This window comes from Terrapene carolina, unplaced genomic scaffold, assembly GCF_002925995.2.
Source record: "Terrapene carolina triunguis isolate 2854851 unplaced genomic scaffold, T_m_triunguis-2.0 Scaffold58, whole genome shotgun sequence".
Classification (NCBI taxonomy): Eukaryota; Metazoa; Chordata; order Testudines; family Emydidae; genus Terrapene; species Terrapene triunguis.
In genome coordinates, this window is record NW_020664409.1 from 77315720 (window position 1) to 77334983 (window position 19264).

Genomic DNA, 19264 nt, shown 5'->3' on the forward strand with positions numbered 1-19264 from the left:
TGTTAGGAATGTGATGTACCTGCCTAGCCTTTCTTTAAGGGAGATGAGCTCATTTTAGATAGATAACCATCTCTGACTTTTCTTCTGATTCATCACTGACCTGAACTTCATTTGAACCTTGTTAGACACAAAACAAGCAGGATTCCTGGCCCAAGCTATAAAATATAATTAAGCCCTTTTGAAATGATGTGTAAAAGAACATTGCTCTACCCCCACTATAACCACTACCACCACCACAACCAATAAAGTTAAATCAAGCACTGCCTGTAATGGATTAAAATAATAAATGTTCCTGGATTTTAGTGTTTGAAGTACTTGAAGAAAACAGGCTCCCAGCAGCCAGGGCTGCTGAATGCAGGGGGACATTTATTAATGACGAGTTCAAGGATTTGGCCTGTTTAAGATCATTACTTTCTGTTTACCGAGTGTTACACGTCTCATGTTTTTACAGAGCCCACATGTGTCCCTATGCAATGCTGAAAAGCTCTCTTTCAGTAAAGAATTGTTAATCAGTAATGTGCAAATATTGTTCTCCTGGGGAGAAGGAACCATCATAAGATTCTGTTCCATACTAATGGGAAATCCAGAGCAGTCCGTAGATTGTTAACTTAATCTTGCCTGGAAAATTGTCCCTAATTAGATGTCTCACCATTTTCTAGTTGCTGTGGTTAGTCACTATTCAATCTGGTGACTTTTACATTAACTGGAGTTTTTCCCCAATAGTTATTTGGTCCAGAACTACTACCCCATTTTCTTTGCAGCTGTTTGTTACAGAATGACAATAGAGAATACAGCAAAACTGCTTGACCCATTTATGACATGACACATCTGAAGTTTAACAGAGGAGGAGAGAGAAATTTACTATTCATTCTAGACATAACTGATATGCATATTAAAAATACCTTCCAATTTCTCTGGCAAATGCAAAACAGATTCTGAAGATAGACACGATGAAAACTAGCAACCAGATTTCACTGTTTATCATTACCTTTATAACATATCAAGATATGGATATGAAAGTAGTTAGAAAATGCTTAGTAAATAATTTTTCTTGGGGGGGGAGGGGGGTCAACTTTGTTGGTATAAATAAGTAATGACATACAGAAGCCTGACAAGTAACTTTATACCAACAATTCCATCTGCATCACCTAAAAAAAGAAATAAAATCCCTACCTCCTCAAAGAGTGAGAAATATTTCCTCCTTCAGATAAATTAATAAAGAAAAGTGTATGGTAATTAATCTTCTAAGGGCCAGATCGTCCTGAGTGTCTACAGTAGAGGAAGCTGTCTTCACAAAACTGCTACTCCCCTCCTGCTTTGAGTAGGGGGCAGTTAGGAGCTTTTTCCACCCCCAAAGCATTGGCACACCAAGTGCTACTCTCCCCCACACACATACACACGCACACCCTAAACAAGTGGAAACAGAAGCAGATTATGATTCTGACACAATCTCCTTCCCCAGTACCTCCTGGGACAGCACAACAGTGCAGTGCCCTGTATGTGGCAAAGCCATGACTGACCTCAAGAATTTTTTTCCAAATATAGTCTGTCTAATGTTCAGTTCTGTTTATTTTATTGTACAAATAAATTGTCACCTGTTTGCTTTTTTTAAACAATGCTTCCCATATATACATCCACCAATCAAAACTCTGCTCTGAACTCTATCAATGTGGCAGTGCAACCAGATCAAATATCATCTTTCAGCTGTTTCCTGGGAAACTAATGACATGCAGAAATCCAGTGCCCACAGTAGAAGAGAAGAAACATCTTGTAGCATTTTCACTTCTTTCAATACTTGGGAATTATTAAAACTGTTACCAAATTATCAATATTTTAAAATATTGTGGAATACAATGACTACGCAATTCGTTTGCGTTATAGTCCCTTCCTTCATTTGTGACCCAGTAGGACTAAAGGAACTATATCCTCTTGTCACTTGTGTATATTCTAATACCTAAAGTGATCATCAATGAAAAGGGAGGCTCTTGATTTGTTTGTTTTTCTGTTGCATTTGTTAGATTTTGTCTCTGCCTTTTTACATCCATTGCAATGATAATAGACAAGGTCAGGCTCCTTATCTGGGGCCCTTCTCTCACCCGTGCACAGCCTGACCACTGCAGAATCTTCTAATACTGATAATAGTAAATCCTCACATCTTTATTTTAGCATATTTGGCTCCATATATATGACTCTGTCAAGTGTCCTTGTAGTGTCTGTGTTAGTATAAATCAAGTCAGTGACATTAAATATTTAAAGATGATATAATTGAACATCAAAAGCTTTCTCTGTCATTATAGGAAGTTTTCTTATACTCAATGTTCTTTTTTTAATAGTATTCATACTTTTTAATAGTCTTAACTGTTATGCAAATCAGTTTCTGGAGAGTATCTAACACATGCTTGCAGTTTTTCAAGTAGTCATAGATTATTTCCAGCTGCATAAAAAATACCTGGATATGCCCTTCTAGCATATGTCATCATAGTATAATTTTTTATAATGACACACAGAAGCCTGATTTAAATTTCATTTTGCTCAGTCAGTATGGCAGTGCTTTGCAATGCTATTAAGGATCTGAGTGGAGCCTGACAATGGAGAGTTGGCAGCATTTGGTAAACATTGTCCAAAGCAAGTGGTTCACATTTATTTGTCTCCTGAAGATGTATTTTAAAAGTCATGAAACTAATTGTTCCGAGACCTAAATTATTGCACGCACTGAAAAGTATGTCGGTGTTCAGCAACCACTAATCCAAACAGAGCAAGTTAACTTCTGCATTTCACAACAATCATTTATGAAGATATATTACTTCTGTATGTTGCCATATCAAGTTCACTTGAAATGGTGACCATGATTTAATCTGTTTAAACTGAAGGCAGAATTCTACACAAGATGTTTGAGAGAGATCCATGAAAGAGCTGGCTGAAAGCAGTGTGTGGGAGAGGAGCACAGAAGAGGAGAATTAGTTTTTTACTTTTCCAAGATGACTTATTCAGTAAGAGGAAAGGAGCTTCACAAGCTCAGTTCATGCTCTGTATTTCAATATGGTGTTTAGAAATCCTAAAATAAGACCCCTGTGTATACGGATGTTACAGCGGTATTTCTTCACTCCCTTTCCCTTAGAATGTGAGTACACTTCTCCCCTAATGTCAGCCGACTGGGATTTCTACTGCAGTGATATTCCAGTGAAAGAAGCATCCCTAAAGCCCATACATCTCTTCACTCACTTGTTTTTGCAGTTTCTACCTGTCTGCCAGTCTTCATCTGTTTTCTTTAAGTACTTATTTCTCTTAGCTCTCTCAAGACTGCCCTTTGTGCAAGTTTATCTGACTATTCTTTGTATTTTTTTTTCATTACGTGCATATTGATTTATATAATAAGATTCGTTTCTCCCCAAAGAGATCATTTATAACTGCTGAGAAATAGGATATAATGCCCTGCCTATAAAGAGAGAGATTCTGGTTCCTTATAAGAAAAAATAAATAAAACTGTGGCCCAAGTCCTTGAAATTCCTCTAGTATTTGTAGTACGTAGCCCATGCAGTTGTTTTGCACTACGTAAATTCCCTTGTTTGAAATTCATCAACATGTCTTTTTCTTTATTAATGATTGTGTTTCAGTTTCTCTCTGGGATATATAGCAGTTGGAAAGAGGAATCAATCAATCTATCTATTATCATACAGATAATTACAATATTATGTAGGTACTGAACCACATGAAGTAACTCTTCCGCATGAGTGTTTTAAAACTGTTAAAAGGTCTAAAAATATTTCACATCTGCCTTCAACTCATGAATTCGGTATCAACCCTGAAGTTTCATGTTTAGTTCATTCTATTGTACATACGTTTTGTATATGATATTGTCATCTATCAGAGGAACCTAATAGTGCTGTGTGATCTCACATAACATATCAACTGCAATACATAGGCCCAATGGAGTGAGTTGAGGATGGTGTTTCTATCTTACAACTGACCTGCAATTATTTTTAAATCGCTGAGCCAGATTCACTGCTACACTTTGGTTGCAAAGTGCTAGTCCAGCTACACAAGCAGTCATAAATCCAGGTGAACTGGAAACACAAAGCAGCCAGAGCATACCAGTGAATCTGGACCAGTAAACACTGGGTTATGTGTTGAGTGATTAGTATAATTTACATTTTGTATTTTGTGAAACTGTTCTGTAATTTAAAAAACAATCTGCATAATCCTTGTAAATCGACTCTATGTTCCAGCCAGGCTTTGCAGTGGCTTTTACATCACTGTCACATGACTTGGGCATTCTTGTCTATGGGTCAGAACAGCAGGCAGGTCTAATGGTCAGAGCGGTAATCAGGCCTAGTGGTTAGGACAGGAGTTGGTAGCGAAGAATCGGAGCCCAGGCTCAGAGCTGGAGTCAGAGGTCAGATGCCAGATGCAAGGGTCACAGCCGGAGTCAGAGGCCAGGAATTGGAGCTGTGGGGACAGAGCTGGGTTATCTGGAGTGAGGCAAGGCTGGGACCAATGCAGAAGCAGGGCTGGGAGCAAGGCTACAGGCAGGCACAGGAGCTGTCATAGCTGTGGGCGAATGCTTTGAGCAGCCACTGAATTGCTGCTGCTGCTACTCGACTTAAGAGCTGATCTGCTAGTGCTGATTTTTCCAACCAGACAGGTGGCATAGCCCATCAGGCAGCCTACTACAGGCCAGCTGCACTTACCTGGAAACTGGCTGTGCTGTGGGCCCTGGTTCATGATAATCACCAGCAGAGTGCATGCTGCAATGCGTCGCACTACAACATCTGACAATAGGTAATTCCGGATGACCAGTGGGGTAAAAGGTGTGGCTAAAATATCTTACATACTAAAAGTCTTTCTTCCCTTTGCTGTCTGGGGCACTCAACACATAACCCTACATATAATTCATATTAAGAACAAAAACAAAAAAATCCTTGAGCTTGCAGGTCACTCCTGCCATATTACAAATTATGAGAATAATCTACACAAAAGTATATTTCTGCGTTTTAGAACCAAATGTCATCAGACAAGTGCAAAAACAATTTGAAATCATTAAATATTTTGATTTTGGTGCTCCTTAAAATAACTACATTTACAAAAGAACCAAAGACACTATTTTCTTGGGCTAAAAGCTTTTATATTGTATACTGTATGTTGCTGTCAATCCACTGTTCTACTGAATATGCTGTGCATATAATCAAAAACAGTAACAAAAGGAGAAGGTGTAGTTTATTGATACTATAAACATACTTATTCAGGTTTACTCTCCTGTTAATTATTTTTTTAATCTTGAAAGAACCTAATCAAATTGGGCCAAATTCTTGTCTTGGATGTTCACACATAGGGCCAAATCCAGGGATCCAGCACCAAGATTGTGTTATCCAGAGACAAAGTATGATATTCTGGCCTTGTTGTAGTCATTGGCAACTCTCCTGTTCACTGCCATGGGGCTAGGATTCCATCTCAGAACTTTAAGTAATAATCCCCTAGACTGCAAAGTAGCTTCATGGAGGGTACTTCAGCCCAACTGCTGAAGTAGCTCTCTTTGGTCCCTGTGCACCTCTACCACAGTAGGGTCCCCTCCAGTCCTACCCCTGTCTTTGCATGCCTCCTGCACTCTGCACCTTATGGACCTCTGCAGAGATGGTCTCCATGCTGCCCAGAGGATGCATACCTCTAGTGTGTGACCCACTCTCCTCCTATTCAAAACACACACACAGTACAATGGCACCTCTGTAGCTATGGAGGTGAGATTGGATTTTTCTAGTATTTCTATTGGAATTGACAGAAGCTGTGAACATGCATCTGAGAAAAGAATTGGGTCTATTATGTGTTTTCTTCCATAATGCAAATCACGTTCTTAAGAAACTATAGATCGTTACATTATAAAATTATTCTTGGCATTATAGTTTAAAGTCTCAGACCATAAACAGATTTTTCCTGGATTTTGAAAGAGGTTCATCAGAGAAGTTTAAACCTCCTCACATATTTAAACCAGGCATGTTTACATTGTACACAGAATAGAATTCCATTTTAGTGGGATATTTCTTCTAGCAAAGGTTTGAAAATTCAAAATAGTACAGTCCTTTGAAACATCTGCATGCTGTAGGCCTTGGGTATTTTTTAATCTTTCATCTTTTGTAAGTATCAAATTTCATTAGAAAAATAAGCTATAGGCATTCCGAACTAAGAATGGTGAAATTCAGTATTCACAATGACAATTCCAAAAACGAGCAGCAAAAGAGAAAAATGTAGCCCAGCCTCTAGTGTAATGCTTTGCATCTAAATATCCTAAAGAGTAGAGAGATTTTAGGTACAGTTTGTTTTATTAAATTGTTTTCAGAGAATCACAGAAGTTTAGGGTTGGAAGAGACCTCAGGAGGTCATCTAGTCCAACCCCCTGCTCAAAGCAGGACCAACCCCAACTAAATTATCCCAGCCAGGGCTTTGTCAAGCCGGGCCTTAAAAACCTCTAAGTATGGAGATTCTACCACCTCCCTAGGTAACTCATTCCAGTGCTTCATCACCCTCCTAGTGAAATAGTTTTTCCTAATATCCAACCTAGACCTCCCCCACTACAACTTGAGACCATTGCTCCTTGTTCTGTCATCTGCCACCACTGAGAAACAGCCTAGCGCCATATTCTTTGGAAACCCGCTTCACTACACAAGGATTTTTGATTTGCACTAGGTTAAATTCACAAGAGAACTTAAATTTTTAGGTGGTGTTCCTTTTCTAAAAATGTTTGTTAATGAGAATACATAGGTGATATTATAAATCTAACCTGTCTAACTTTTCAAAGGTTTTATAATACTCTGTCCACTATGAATGGTTATGATGTGAAAAGATTGGTTTAATTGATTTTTTTAGTAAACACATGTTATGTATTTTGAGTTACTGTGATTATTTTGAGTTGTTGAATTCAAGCAAAAACCTTATTCCTGTTAAGAACTCTAGACTCTATCCAGGCAATATATTATATTGAGAAATCAGAATGAAAGCAGAGAGAATAATTCAAAATGGCTATTTCCTATCAGTTTAAAATATAAGTGTAGCAGCTGTTCTTATTCTTAATATACTCTTGAAAAGATTGCATAGTTTAATGAAAACTGTCTCTATTCATAAAACTTAAATACTCACACATGTAAAAAGTCATAACCCATTTTGGCAAATAGTACTTTGTAAGGAATGTGCATGAAACATACCTGCTCCATAACTAGAACTCAATATACAGTGTACTCAAATATGTTGGAAAAGCAAACTGAAAACAAACCAAAAGCAGTATGGCTAGATTGTGAACGCCTTAGTTACATTGGTGAGGCATCTACTCACACAAGTAGCTCTACTGAAGTTAATCATAGAATCATAGAATATCAGGGTTGGAAGGGACCTCAGGAGGTCATCTAGTCCAACCCCCTGCTCAAAGCAGGACCAATTCCCAACTAAATCATCCCAGCCAGGGCTTTGTCAAGCCTGACCTTAAAAACCTCTAAGGAAGGAGATTCCACCACCTCCCTAAGTAACCCATTCCAGTGCTTCACCACCCGCCTAGTGAAAAAGTTGTTCCTAATATCCAACCTAAACCTCCGCAACTGCAACTTGAGACCATTACTCCTTGTTCTGTCGTCAGGTACCACTGAGAACAGTCTAGATCCATCCTTTTTGGAACCCCCTTTCAGGGGGTTGAAAGCAGCTATCAAATCCCACCTCATTCTTCTCTTCTGCAGACTAAACAATCCCAGTTCTCTCAGCCTCTCCTCATAAGTCATGTGCTCCAGCCCCCTAATCATTTTTGTTGCCCTCCGCTGGCCTCTTTCCAATTTTTCCACATCCTTCTTGTAATGTGGGGCCCCAAACTGGACACAATACTCCAGATGAGGCCTCACCAATGTTGAATAGAGGGGAATGATCACGTCCCTTGATCTGCTGGCAATGCCCCTACTTATACAGCCCAAAATGCCGTTAGCCTTCTTGGCAACAAGGGCACACTGTTGACTCATATCCAGCTTCTCATCCACTGTAACCCCTAGGTCCTTTTCTGCAGAACTGCTTCCTAGCCATTCGGTCCCTAGTCTGTAAAAGTGCATGGGATTCTTCCGTCCTAAGTGCAGGACTCTGCACTTGTCCTTGTTGAACCTCATCAGGTTTCTTTTGGCCCAATCCTCTAATTTGTCTAGGTCCCTCTGTATCCTGTCCCTACCCTCCAGCATATCTACCACTCCTCCCAGTTTAGTGTCATCTGCAAACTTGCTGAGAGTGCAGTCCACGCCATCCTCCAGATCATTAATGAAGATATTGAACAAAACCGGCCCCAGGACCGACCCTTGGGGCACTCCACTTGAAACCGGCTGCCAACTAGACATGGAACCGTTGATCACTACCCGTTGAGCCCGACAATCTAGTCAGCTTTCTATCCACCTTATATTCCATTCATCCAGCCCATACTTCTTTAACTTGCTGGCAAGAATACCGTGGGAGACTGTATCAAAAGCTTTGCTAAAGTCAAGGAATAACACATCCACTGCTTTCCCCTCATCCACAGACTCAATTATCTCCTCATAGAAGGCAATTAGGTTAGTCAGGCATGACTTGCCCTTGGCGAATCCATGCTGACTGTTCCTGATCACTTTCCTCTCCTCTAAGTGCTTCAGAATTGATTCCTTGAGGACCTGCTCCCTGATTTTTCCAGGGACTGAGGTAAGGATGACTGGCCTGTAGTTCCCCAGATCCTCCTTCTTCCCTTTTTTAAAGATGGGCACTACATTAGCCTTTTTCCAGTCATCCGGGACCTCCCCCGATCGCCATGAGTTTTCAAAGATAATGGCCAATGGCTCTGCAATCACATCCGCCAACTCCTTTAGCACCCTCGGATGCAGCGCATCCGGCCCCATGGACTTGTGCTCATCCAGTTTTTCTAAATAGTCCCGAACCACTTCTTTCTCCACAGAAGGCTGGTCACCTTCTCCCCATACTGTGCTGCCCAGTGCAGCAGTCTGGGAGCTGACCTTGTTCGTGAAGACAGAGGCAAAAAAATCATTGAGTACATTAGCTTTTTCCACATCCTCTGTTACTAGGTTGCCTCCCTCATTCAGTAAGGGGCCCACACTTTCCTTGACTTTCTTCTTGTTGCTAACATACCTGAAGAAACCCTTCTTGTTACTCTTAACATCTCTTGCTAGCTGCAACTCCAAGTGTGATTTGGCCTTCCTGATTTCACTCCTGCATGCCTGAGCAATATTTTTATACTCCTCCCTGGTCATTTGTCCAGTCTTCCACTTCTTGTAAGCTTCTTTTTTGCGTTTAAGGTCAGCAAGGATTTCACTGTTAAGCCAAGCTGGTCGCCTGCCATATTTACTGTTCTTTCTACACATTGGGATGTTTTTTTCCTGCAACCTCAATAAGGATTCTTTAAAATACAGCCAGCCCTCCTGGACTCCTTTCCCCCTCATGATATTCTCCCAGGGGATCCTGCCCATCAGTTCCCTGAGGGAGTCAAAGTCTGCTTTGGGACTACATGTGTGAATAATTGCTCACCAATAAGAGTAAAGGATTCACAATCTGGCCTCAAGACATTTCTAGAGAATATATATCTTGAGAGAACACACATACCACTAAGCTAAATTATATATTTTTCCTTTTTCTTCAGGTATAATTCATGGATCATCATTTGTTCTTGACATAAATGATTTTCTCCTTAAAACAAGTTTCAAAGAAAGAAGCAGAGCTCTAATAGGCCCCTTCTGTTGTTCTGTCAATGTGGAAGCTAAGTGGTGTAAGCACAGTGGCAATCCTGGTCCAGAGCAATCCATTCCAAAAATACATATTGACTTCAGAGGAGGGCTTATACAGGTCTGTATTTTTTTTTTATGTATATGTTTATGATGTTGTGAAGGCCAAGACTATAACAGGGTTCAAAAAAGAACTAGATAAATTCATGGAGGATAGGTCCGTCAATGGCTATTAGCCAGGATGGGCAGGGATGGTGTCCCTAGCCTCTGTTTGCCAGAAGCTGGGAATGGGCGACAGGGGATGGATCACTTGAAGATTACCTGTTCTGTTCATTCCCTCTGGGGACTGATGGGCCACTGTTGGAAGACAGGACACTGGGCTAGATGGACCTTTGGTCTGAACATTAGTATGGCCGTTCTTATGTTTTTATGGTTCTGATATATAATTGAATTTGCCTTGAATTTTGATTCTCTGTCTAAACTGCACAGAAAACTTGTAAAGCTTTGCGTCATGAGACAGTTCACCACATTTGAAAATTTTTATATTTTAAAAGAAGTGTATGTTTATGCGAAACTACTGATTAGACAAAACTGCATAGAGTATTGACAAGAACTGTTCAGGCCATTTTACTGTAGTGTAGCTGTATGTGTGTGTTCCCTTAAAAGTACTGTATCAGGTTACTAACACTTAACATTTGGGGGCCTGTTCTGTTTTGTGTGTGCGTGCATATGTGCATGCATGCGGAATGCCTTGGGGCAGCTCTAACAAATGCACTTCAGTTTTTTAAAACGTACAAAAAATTCTCAGGGGAGTAATTGATAATTGTTGTTTGTGGCAATTAACACTCAGTTTTACATGCTATCCTCCCCTTCAGTTAAATGTGTCCGTAACTTGAAAACAGTCCAAGAAACATTGGAGTTTTTGAAATGAAGAATTCTGATTCTGTATAACTTAAGCAAGAGGGTTGTAATATAATTAGGACAAGATACACACCTATTTACAGTAAGATTTATAAGCACCAATGTTAAAAATAAATAAATAAACTCCAGCACATAAACCGTTCAATAAATATTTATAAACAAAATGTTTGCAGAAAACTGGATCAGTTTGTAAAAGTTGGCGAAATTGAAAAAGGACTATATTTATAATTAATCATTCACAACAAATGATTTGACCAGCTCTAAATATGACCTCATGTATCACCATTACTAATGTGTATTATGGTAGTGCCTAAAAGTCCAAAATGATATTAGTGTCTCTTTGTGCTAGGTTCTGTATCTACATATAGAACAGTGGTTCCCAAACTTTAACAACCTGTGAACCCCTTTTACTAAAATGTCAAGTCTCGCGAACCCCTTCCTAAAAATGAATATTTCTAGGGATTTTCTCCTTTACCGGAGTATAAATTATAAAAGCAGTGATCTTAGAAATATAAAATTTGTTTTTATAACATGCTTATTACATACTATTTATTATTAACTATTATTTATCATTACAGTATTTTTATTACACTATGAAAACGGCAACACTCTTCCAAGATCTCACTTTCGTAGCTTGTATCACTTTGAATAAGCCTGTTATAAGAAGGCTCCTATGTTTCATCAAAGAGTATCAGATTTGAAACAGCATGAAGGTATTTAAGAAGCCAACTCAAAGAGTTCCTCCTGCACAAGCATTCAGGTCTTGAGTAGTCCAGGCAAACAACGCACGTTACAACAAAGCTTAAACTTGTTCTTCATAATAATTTTAAAAACAATACTAGCTCCCTATTTAATTTTAAAAACAGCAAAAAATATCCACCTCCCTTTTTTATAAGGAGCCTTGAGGTTTAAATCTCTTCAGTGTGATAGATATGATTGCTTTGATCTGCTTAGCTCTTGGAAGTCTAGGGGCTCCAGGCTGCTGGCCCCGTGCTGCCCGGGGTCCCTAGGGACAGCTCTATCCGCCATTAGAGATTTTTTCCCCGAGAACCCCCTGTAACATTTCGTGAACCCCCAGTGGTTCACGAACCCCAGTTTGGGAACCACTGATATAGAAAGAGAGTCCCTGCCCTGAAGATCTTTCAATCTAAATAGACAAGACAGATAAAGAGTGGGAGAGAGGAATTGTTTATCCCCACTTCACAGATGAAGAACTGAGGCACAGTTAGATTACCTGTGCAGCCTCGGGCAAATCACTTAATTTGTGGCAGAGCCAAGAATTAAACTAAGTCTTTTGTGTCCCAGTCCAGTGCCTTAACCACAAGACCATCCTTCCTCACTACCACACCATAGTGAGGCAAAAAAGTCTATTGTCAGCTTTGACTATAAGTCACTCTCCTCCTCTGAATCCTCCAGATCATTCCGTCAGGTATCTCTGTTTTTAGTCTTTGTTTCCCTCTCCTGTACACTTACAATTCATAGTTGTAGTTACTTCCTGTTCAGGACCATTTGCCATTCTACTTCCACAAGGCTATACTTTCTCCCACAATTTACGTGTGGCTGCAGAGGAAGGGAAAACATGGTTCTCAGCCAGCTTTACTGCAAGTCTTTTTAGATCTCCTCAGACTTCCTGCTTCTGTACTCATAGTGAAAAGATCTTTTGTCTCTGGACAAGTTAACACTCTGTTCCTTCCACCCACCAACTACAGACTTTTGACCTACCATCTGGTGGTTTCATCCTGTGAGGAAATCAATAGATAAGGTTGCTTCTGTTTTTCTCTCTCTGCTTCTGGGTACACTTCTGCACTCAGAATCCTGAATCATTGGTGGTCACCTCATTGTGTCAGACAAATAGTTGAGATACTGCATTCTAGATAGCCTACTAGTTTTTGGTGTCTTGATATTCTGCTGGGTCCAACACTGGAATTCCAAGGACCAGGGCTCAATTAAATTTTGAGTGATGTGGCGTGGATTAGACCAGCTATCTCTTTAAGTTAGATGCAGAGGGGGTTCTGGGAATATGTTAGGGCAGTTGTTTAAAAATTACTTTGTCATCAATTTGTCACTGGTTTGTCCAAGCCTGCAGGATTGCTGCAGACAGCAGTGTGAATTAAGAAATGCAGCACTGCTTGGCAAGGCGAAAGGGAACGGTTCATTAATTTCTCTCTCAGCCAGGAAAGACTGATCCATTCGATCCCCAGTGCACTCGCTGCCTGCCGAAAGCACCCAGATAGGATTAGACATATTAGTGTTCAAATACCTGGGATTACAAATCATTCACGGTTATATGATTTACCATGCAGAGCCAGTTAACATGTAACAAACATTGCAGAAATCTTTTCAACTTTTTTTTAAACCTTGTCAATTCACGTTTTTTCACCTCTCTGCCTTTCTCTTTCCTTCTGCTGAAAAGGTTTATGTATCTTCAGAATGTTTTAAGTCTATTTTCCTCATTTTTTTCTACACACCTGAATGTTTTGATTAAGGATGGCCTGAACTGGAACCCTAGATATGCACCTCCCTAAAATTTGGAAACATCTAACTGAGATCTCATCCAAATTCAAACTTTGCTGAAATCAACAGTAGTGCTTTCTGAAGATGGGCCCTCTCCCATGGAAGTGTGAACCTAGATACTAATCTATCCTTTGCCCAAACTCAAAATTGTTGGGATTCAGGGTTATGGTATGTCTGTCTTTCTAAGGTATTGATACCATAGTATCTGAGCATCTCAACATTTTTATATTTAAAATAAATTTAAAGTATATTTACCCTTATGAGTCCATTATAAAGAGAATCCTGAGCTGCAAAGATTGGATCTAAGTCTGAATCTCAATTAAAACACATGGTAGCATGTACATTAAAAACAAACAAACAAAAACCCCTACCAAAATAAAACACTGCACTACACACACACTGTTTCCTGCCTGGGGAGAGGATGAGAGAAAGAGCAAGGAGATGAGAGGACAAGGATTTGGGTCTGGGGTTTTGACTATTATTTCACCACCTATTTTTGCCGTACTGTATCTCTCTTCCCCCATGTTCTCTTACTTTCACTACTCCTCCCTGTTTTCTCTACGCTTCTCTTCTTTCCTTTTCTCATGATGTCACTCCCACCTTCTTATTCTGTTTTTTTTTCCATTACTGTTCTGCCACACTACTCTCTTGATGGTTTTATGGGTGAGAAGAGAACTGGATTACCTTCCAAAGAAACCAAATACCAGGAATAAGATACTCATAACTGTTATGTGGTTTCTTGCTTGGGCAACATATCCAAGTCTTTCTCTCCCAAGAAATATTGTGAAATTTACTTCATGCGGCTATTCTTTATAGTCTGTGTTAGGTTTATTAGACATTTTTAATCAGCACATGCTCATGAATTGTAGGATAGTGAGGGACTACTGTGTCAATAACTGCATGATTCAGAATCCGCACCTCCCCAGGCCCAAAATAGCCTGAATCTGATTGTCTTCCAGGCTTCCTGGAGAATTGTTGGAGAGTGAAGGAGATTTGAGCTTTAAAGTTGCCTAGTTTGCTAGCAGTGAGTTATACTGAATTTTACTGCTGAACTTTTAGGGTATTATTTGTGATGTGTTTTTAAGATATGTCCAGGATGGCTGCAGACTATGGAAAGGCATTTCTTGTGTGTTTGCATAAATCTAAATAAATAAAATAATAAATTGATAAATATGAAGTAACCTCTGTTCACTGGCATCTCTTTAAGGCACGCTGTTCCGCATTTTCAGTTTTTACCAATTTTCACCAATGAATTATCAGTTTTTGTAATTAAAGGAGTTCTGTTTTTACAGACTTACACCCGTTTATTAATCCACTCAATATTTTTTCAGGTACTTATTTTTGTTAAACACTAACACTTTACATGATTGTTGAGTCCTGCAGCTCTAAGATTGAAGCAGTTCTGCAGAGTAAAACACAGAACACACACAGTGGAGGTTGGAAAATCAAACAATGTTAATATCATGCTATGATTGGCTCACAAGGAAATGCTGCCCACCTATTTCTTTGCGTCCGTTTATTACAGTGCTCAATTTAAAAAATCAGTCCCCCACAGATAAAGATAGATAAGGTAAAGAAAAGGTAAACATGGGGCGAAAATGCAAATCTATGCCTGAATACCAACAAGAAAATCAGTGCTTAGAAATTTTCAAGAAAAATAAAGACAGGAGTGAAGAGGATTCATTGTGCTGCAAGTACTGCAGCATTGAAGTCAGTGCTCGCGCTGACTGAATAAAGGAGCATGTCGAAAGCAAGCAACACAGGAAGTTTAAGGAAGAAAGTGAGTTTTGGGGATAAACAATCAATATCAGGCGCTTTCACCAGGGCTTTGAAGGAGAGGACACAGCACGATTGTGTCAATGAATTTGTGGGTGCTCTTTGTTTTGCCAGACAGCCACTGTTAATTGCAGAGGGGACTATTGGTGACTTTGTGAGACAATACAATCCAGCAGCAAAAACCCTTCCTAATGCAGGCAACCTCACTTGTATGTATCTGAAAGAAAATTATGATGCTTTAGTATCTAAACTGATGGAACGAATTGATGGAAATGTGGTGTCTAGTCTGATTTTTGACGAGTCTCTTGATGTTTTGGACCATCTGATTCTTGGCCTTTTGTTTTCATATTGTTATTTCAAAGCGAATAAACCTGCATTGTTTTGTGCTGATGTGACATTCATCCCCTCTGCTGATAGCTGTTTTGTTGAGGCAGCAATAACTGACACGATTCAGATGTACCAACTACTTTGGGAAAATATGGCCACAACTAACACAGATTCTGCTTCCTACATGGCTAAGTTTGCACGGAAGATTAAACTCAATCGGAAACCAGAGCTGCTATGTATTACCTGTCCTGCTCACCTGATTAACATTGTACTATCAGCTACTCTTACAGAAGAAATGAAAGACGTGAAATCTTGCATCACCGTTTTCAAGCATGTGAACAAGCTAAGACTTTGTTTTACACAGTGCAAGACAAATGCAGAGCCGACTGCCTTTTTTACCTACCCCCGTTGTGCCATATCGGTGGATGAGCTTATACTTTGCTGCCTGTCATGTAAATAATGTGTGGACTGTGCTAATGCCTCTCCTAGATCACCTTGAGTTGTTTGGTTCTAAAGTAGAAACTCTGAAGAGACTGGCAAATAACCAAAATGACTGCCGATTCTGTGCACCACGGTAATGTTCATTGTTGAAAACTTGGGATCACTGTGTGACATACAGAAAACACTGGAGTTTTCTCCGACAAGTGCCAGCACATTTGCCAATACAGACATTTACTGGATCCTGACAACCAAAATCTCAGCTGAATTGAGCACAAAAGCTGCAGGAGAAACATAGGGTGAGAAAACCCAGCTGTTTCTGAATATCCTTCCAACTCCAGAACACAAGAAAATCAAAAAAACCATTCATGACCATGGCCTGTAATCTGAACCCCAAAGTGTTTGGTGCCGACGATTCTTTTTGCAATGTCATCCAGGTATTGCACCCTTTCCTCAAAGTGAATTTTGCAGCAACTATGACTGTTATGCCAGAGTGTTTCAACCATTTGCCACTAAAGATGAAATTTAAAATCTGAAAGGGGAACTTACTATTTACATGAACACACCTAATCGTGTCAATGTGAAACTGAATGTGCTGGCTTTTTAGAACAGTCATCAAAATGCACTTCCCAACTTCAGCAAAGTGGCACGGCAACTTTGAGTGTACCCCCTCAATCTATTGATGCAGATTGCTTATTTTCAAAGTTGGACTACCTCCAAGACAACAAGAGGCTCAACATGAGTGAGGATACTTTGAAGAAAATTATGTGAGTGTACGCAAACCAGGATTTCTGGAAAAACTACTATCTCTGAAAGACAAAAAATAGCTTTGTACATAAAAAAAAACCACCTTTAAATTATACTGCAGTAAAATGTGTATATTATGAAAGTTTCTTTGTTTTTCTTTTTTCCAATTTTCTTTTTTTTTTAATTTTTAACCATATTTCATACCCATTTTAATGTTTGGAAAATAAACACTGAAAAATTCCCACAATTTTTTTTTTACAAATAAAAACTGAAAATGTGGAACACTAAATATATATGAGGAGGGTTCATCTTATCCTCTGCACTGTTCCTTCCTAATTTCCTTCTCTTGTCCACCAATTTTAAGTGTAATGAAAAAGTGTAAATGTAGTTGAAGGTTTAAGAAAACCCATAAAAACACTAACTAAAAGATCTTACTGTGGAAACTTATTGCCAAACATATATATAACTCGAAGACAATTTCAATGAACCAGACCTAATGTTCTCCAAAGAATCACATTCCTAAGTGCCCCATTTTATAACACTATGCTCTGAACAATTGAAACATTAAAATTACTTTCCTCATAAGCTTATCTGAAAATCTGACTCAGTGGGACTACTCCCAGCACTAAGCAATATGCCCAACAGTAAGTGCAGAGCAGGCCTTTAGATTCTAAACACTTCAGCTCAGTGCCTGTCTATTTTTTATATTTGTGAGATGCATAATATGCTTAGGATAATAAATAAATAATGACAATAAATGCATTCCTTAGACTGGAGTAAAAGACAAATTTGTCAAAAGGCATGCTAGAATCTTTTTGCCATTTAGCAGGTTTGCAGAAAGTTACAGTATATGAAGAGTATGCAGCAAAAAAAGATGCATGTTTTTCTTTTTATTTATTGATTTATTTACTTATTTTGTTAATTTGTTTAAAATAATTACATATTTTTAAAGCAACATTTTTGTCATCTGTTTTGTTTTTTTCTTTTCTTTATTTTTTAATAAGGTCTTCTGGGGTCAAGAACATTTGAATTGTTTAGTTCTTCTCCATGAACTTCTGCAAGGGTACGTTACTGAACAAGGCAAGATGGAGACACTGATCTCTGATCAAACAAACCAGACTCAGTCTCCTATGGAAAGGAATCAGACCTCAAAAACTGAACATACCTCAGATGATCTGAGAACAGGCCTGTTCCAGTACATACAAGATGCAGGTAGGAATATTATTATTATTATTTATTTATTATATTTTATTTTAAATTAAAAAGTAAGTTCAGTAGTAACCTTTTAAAGATCACTTACCTATTTTGAAGTTCTTTACCTTTTTTGGTAAAGCAATTGAAAACATCTGTTGCATCAGTGTCTTTTTGATTTCTTTCCATTTAGCTGCAATCTTTTAAAAGTCAGGGAAATTGCTTTTTTATTTTCTCTCCTTTTGATCCTAAGAGATTTGTTTTTAAATACTTTTGTCTCGTAAACCAGCCTGTTCCTTTTTAGAAATTACATAATAGATTATAGCTTTCTTTCATTTTACAGAAGCGCAGAAACTGCCTAGTGCCTATGAAGTTGTGTTTTACAATGAAACTGAGGATAGTCCAGGAATAATGTTATGGAGATATCCAGAACCCAGAGTGCTTACCCTTGTAAGAATAACTCCTGTTCCTTTTAATACAACTGAAGATCCAGATATTAGTACTGCAGACCTTGGAGATGTTCTTCAGGTTGGTAATTGGGAATTCCTACTTTCATTAACAAAAGAGAAGGTTGTTGTTATGAAGTTTATTCAATGTTTTAGAAATTGCTGTTAGTAAAAATTGTGCATAAAACAAACAACAGGGGTCTAATGAAGTCAATGGGAGGTGAATTTTGCAGCTTGAACACATTGCAAATTTAAAATGAATCAAACAGTGTTTCCTACCATTTACCTGTGAAGGCTTTTCCACAGCGTCATAAACTACAGCAAACCTCAGCAGTTCTGGTTTTCCATCTTCTTGCTGTGGGAGGCTGGTAAGTGCAGTCCAATCCTATTGCCCCAATCCATGGATGTCCTCTTCAGGAGCACTGTCTGCCTCCCTCTGTTCAGCTGGAGTGTGGCTGTATACCCTAGTAGTGTTCCTGCATCTGCCAACTGCATTGCTCTTTCATTATTTAGTAGGCCTGTTGTTCCCCAAAATACATTATTAGGAATTTTTTACTCTCTACTGTAATCCACCTTTATTATTTCCCTTATTCCCTAGATTTCTATATAGATATTTATTCAACTGTGAATTCATTAATATTTTTAATTCTTACTTTTCACTTCTTTCTGCAGGCCATCTTCTGTCTCATTCAGGTCTGCTTATTATTCAGCTTTGAAATAGTATTGCAAATTATATTAAATAAAATGTCCCCCTCCTTTCCAAGTTAGTGAGAGGTATTACATTTTATTTTTTTATTTTATAACTGTAATGGAAGAGTTTCTGTTTTAAGAATTGAATTATGCACCAGTATGCATTAACTTATGGATCAGGTTAATCTCCCACAGAAATATGATATAATATCATTATACTGCACAAAGTGTTAGTGAGGTCATTTAGGTGTCCTGCCAATTTCTTTGCCCTCTAGACAGGCAAGTTTCAACTCCCTTAAATTGTATGAAGGTTAAGAACTAAATTGAAGAAATCAACTAAGCTTGGCCTGAGGTCTCATCAAAGATGAAAATAGTGTTATCATGCACTATCCTGAGGACTCCGTTCAGTCCATGTGAAAACTTGCAAATTGCAGACCTTAAAGACTATGTTTTCAAAGCAATGTGCAACAAGTCTGCTGCGTAAACCCCATTATAGTTAAC

At 38.7% G+C, this 19264-nt stretch overlaps 1 protein-coding gene across 1 annotated transcript in view; it reads left to right on the plus strand.

The window, feature by feature from the left end:
- The window catches only part of VPS13B (vacuolar protein sorting 13 homolog B), a 953533-nt gene that overhangs the window by 787514 nt on the left and 146755 nt on the right, over positions 1 to 19264 (plus strand). The window contains exons 36-38 of the mRNA XM_026663381.1: positions 9632 to 9834; positions 17441 to 17648; positions 17971 to 18155. Coding sequence (XP_026519166.1) covers positions 9632 to 9834; positions 17441 to 17648; positions 17971 to 18155 — 596 coding nt within the window. The remainder of the gene's footprint in view (positions 1 to 9631; positions 9835 to 17440; positions 17649 to 17970; positions 18156 to 19264) is intronic.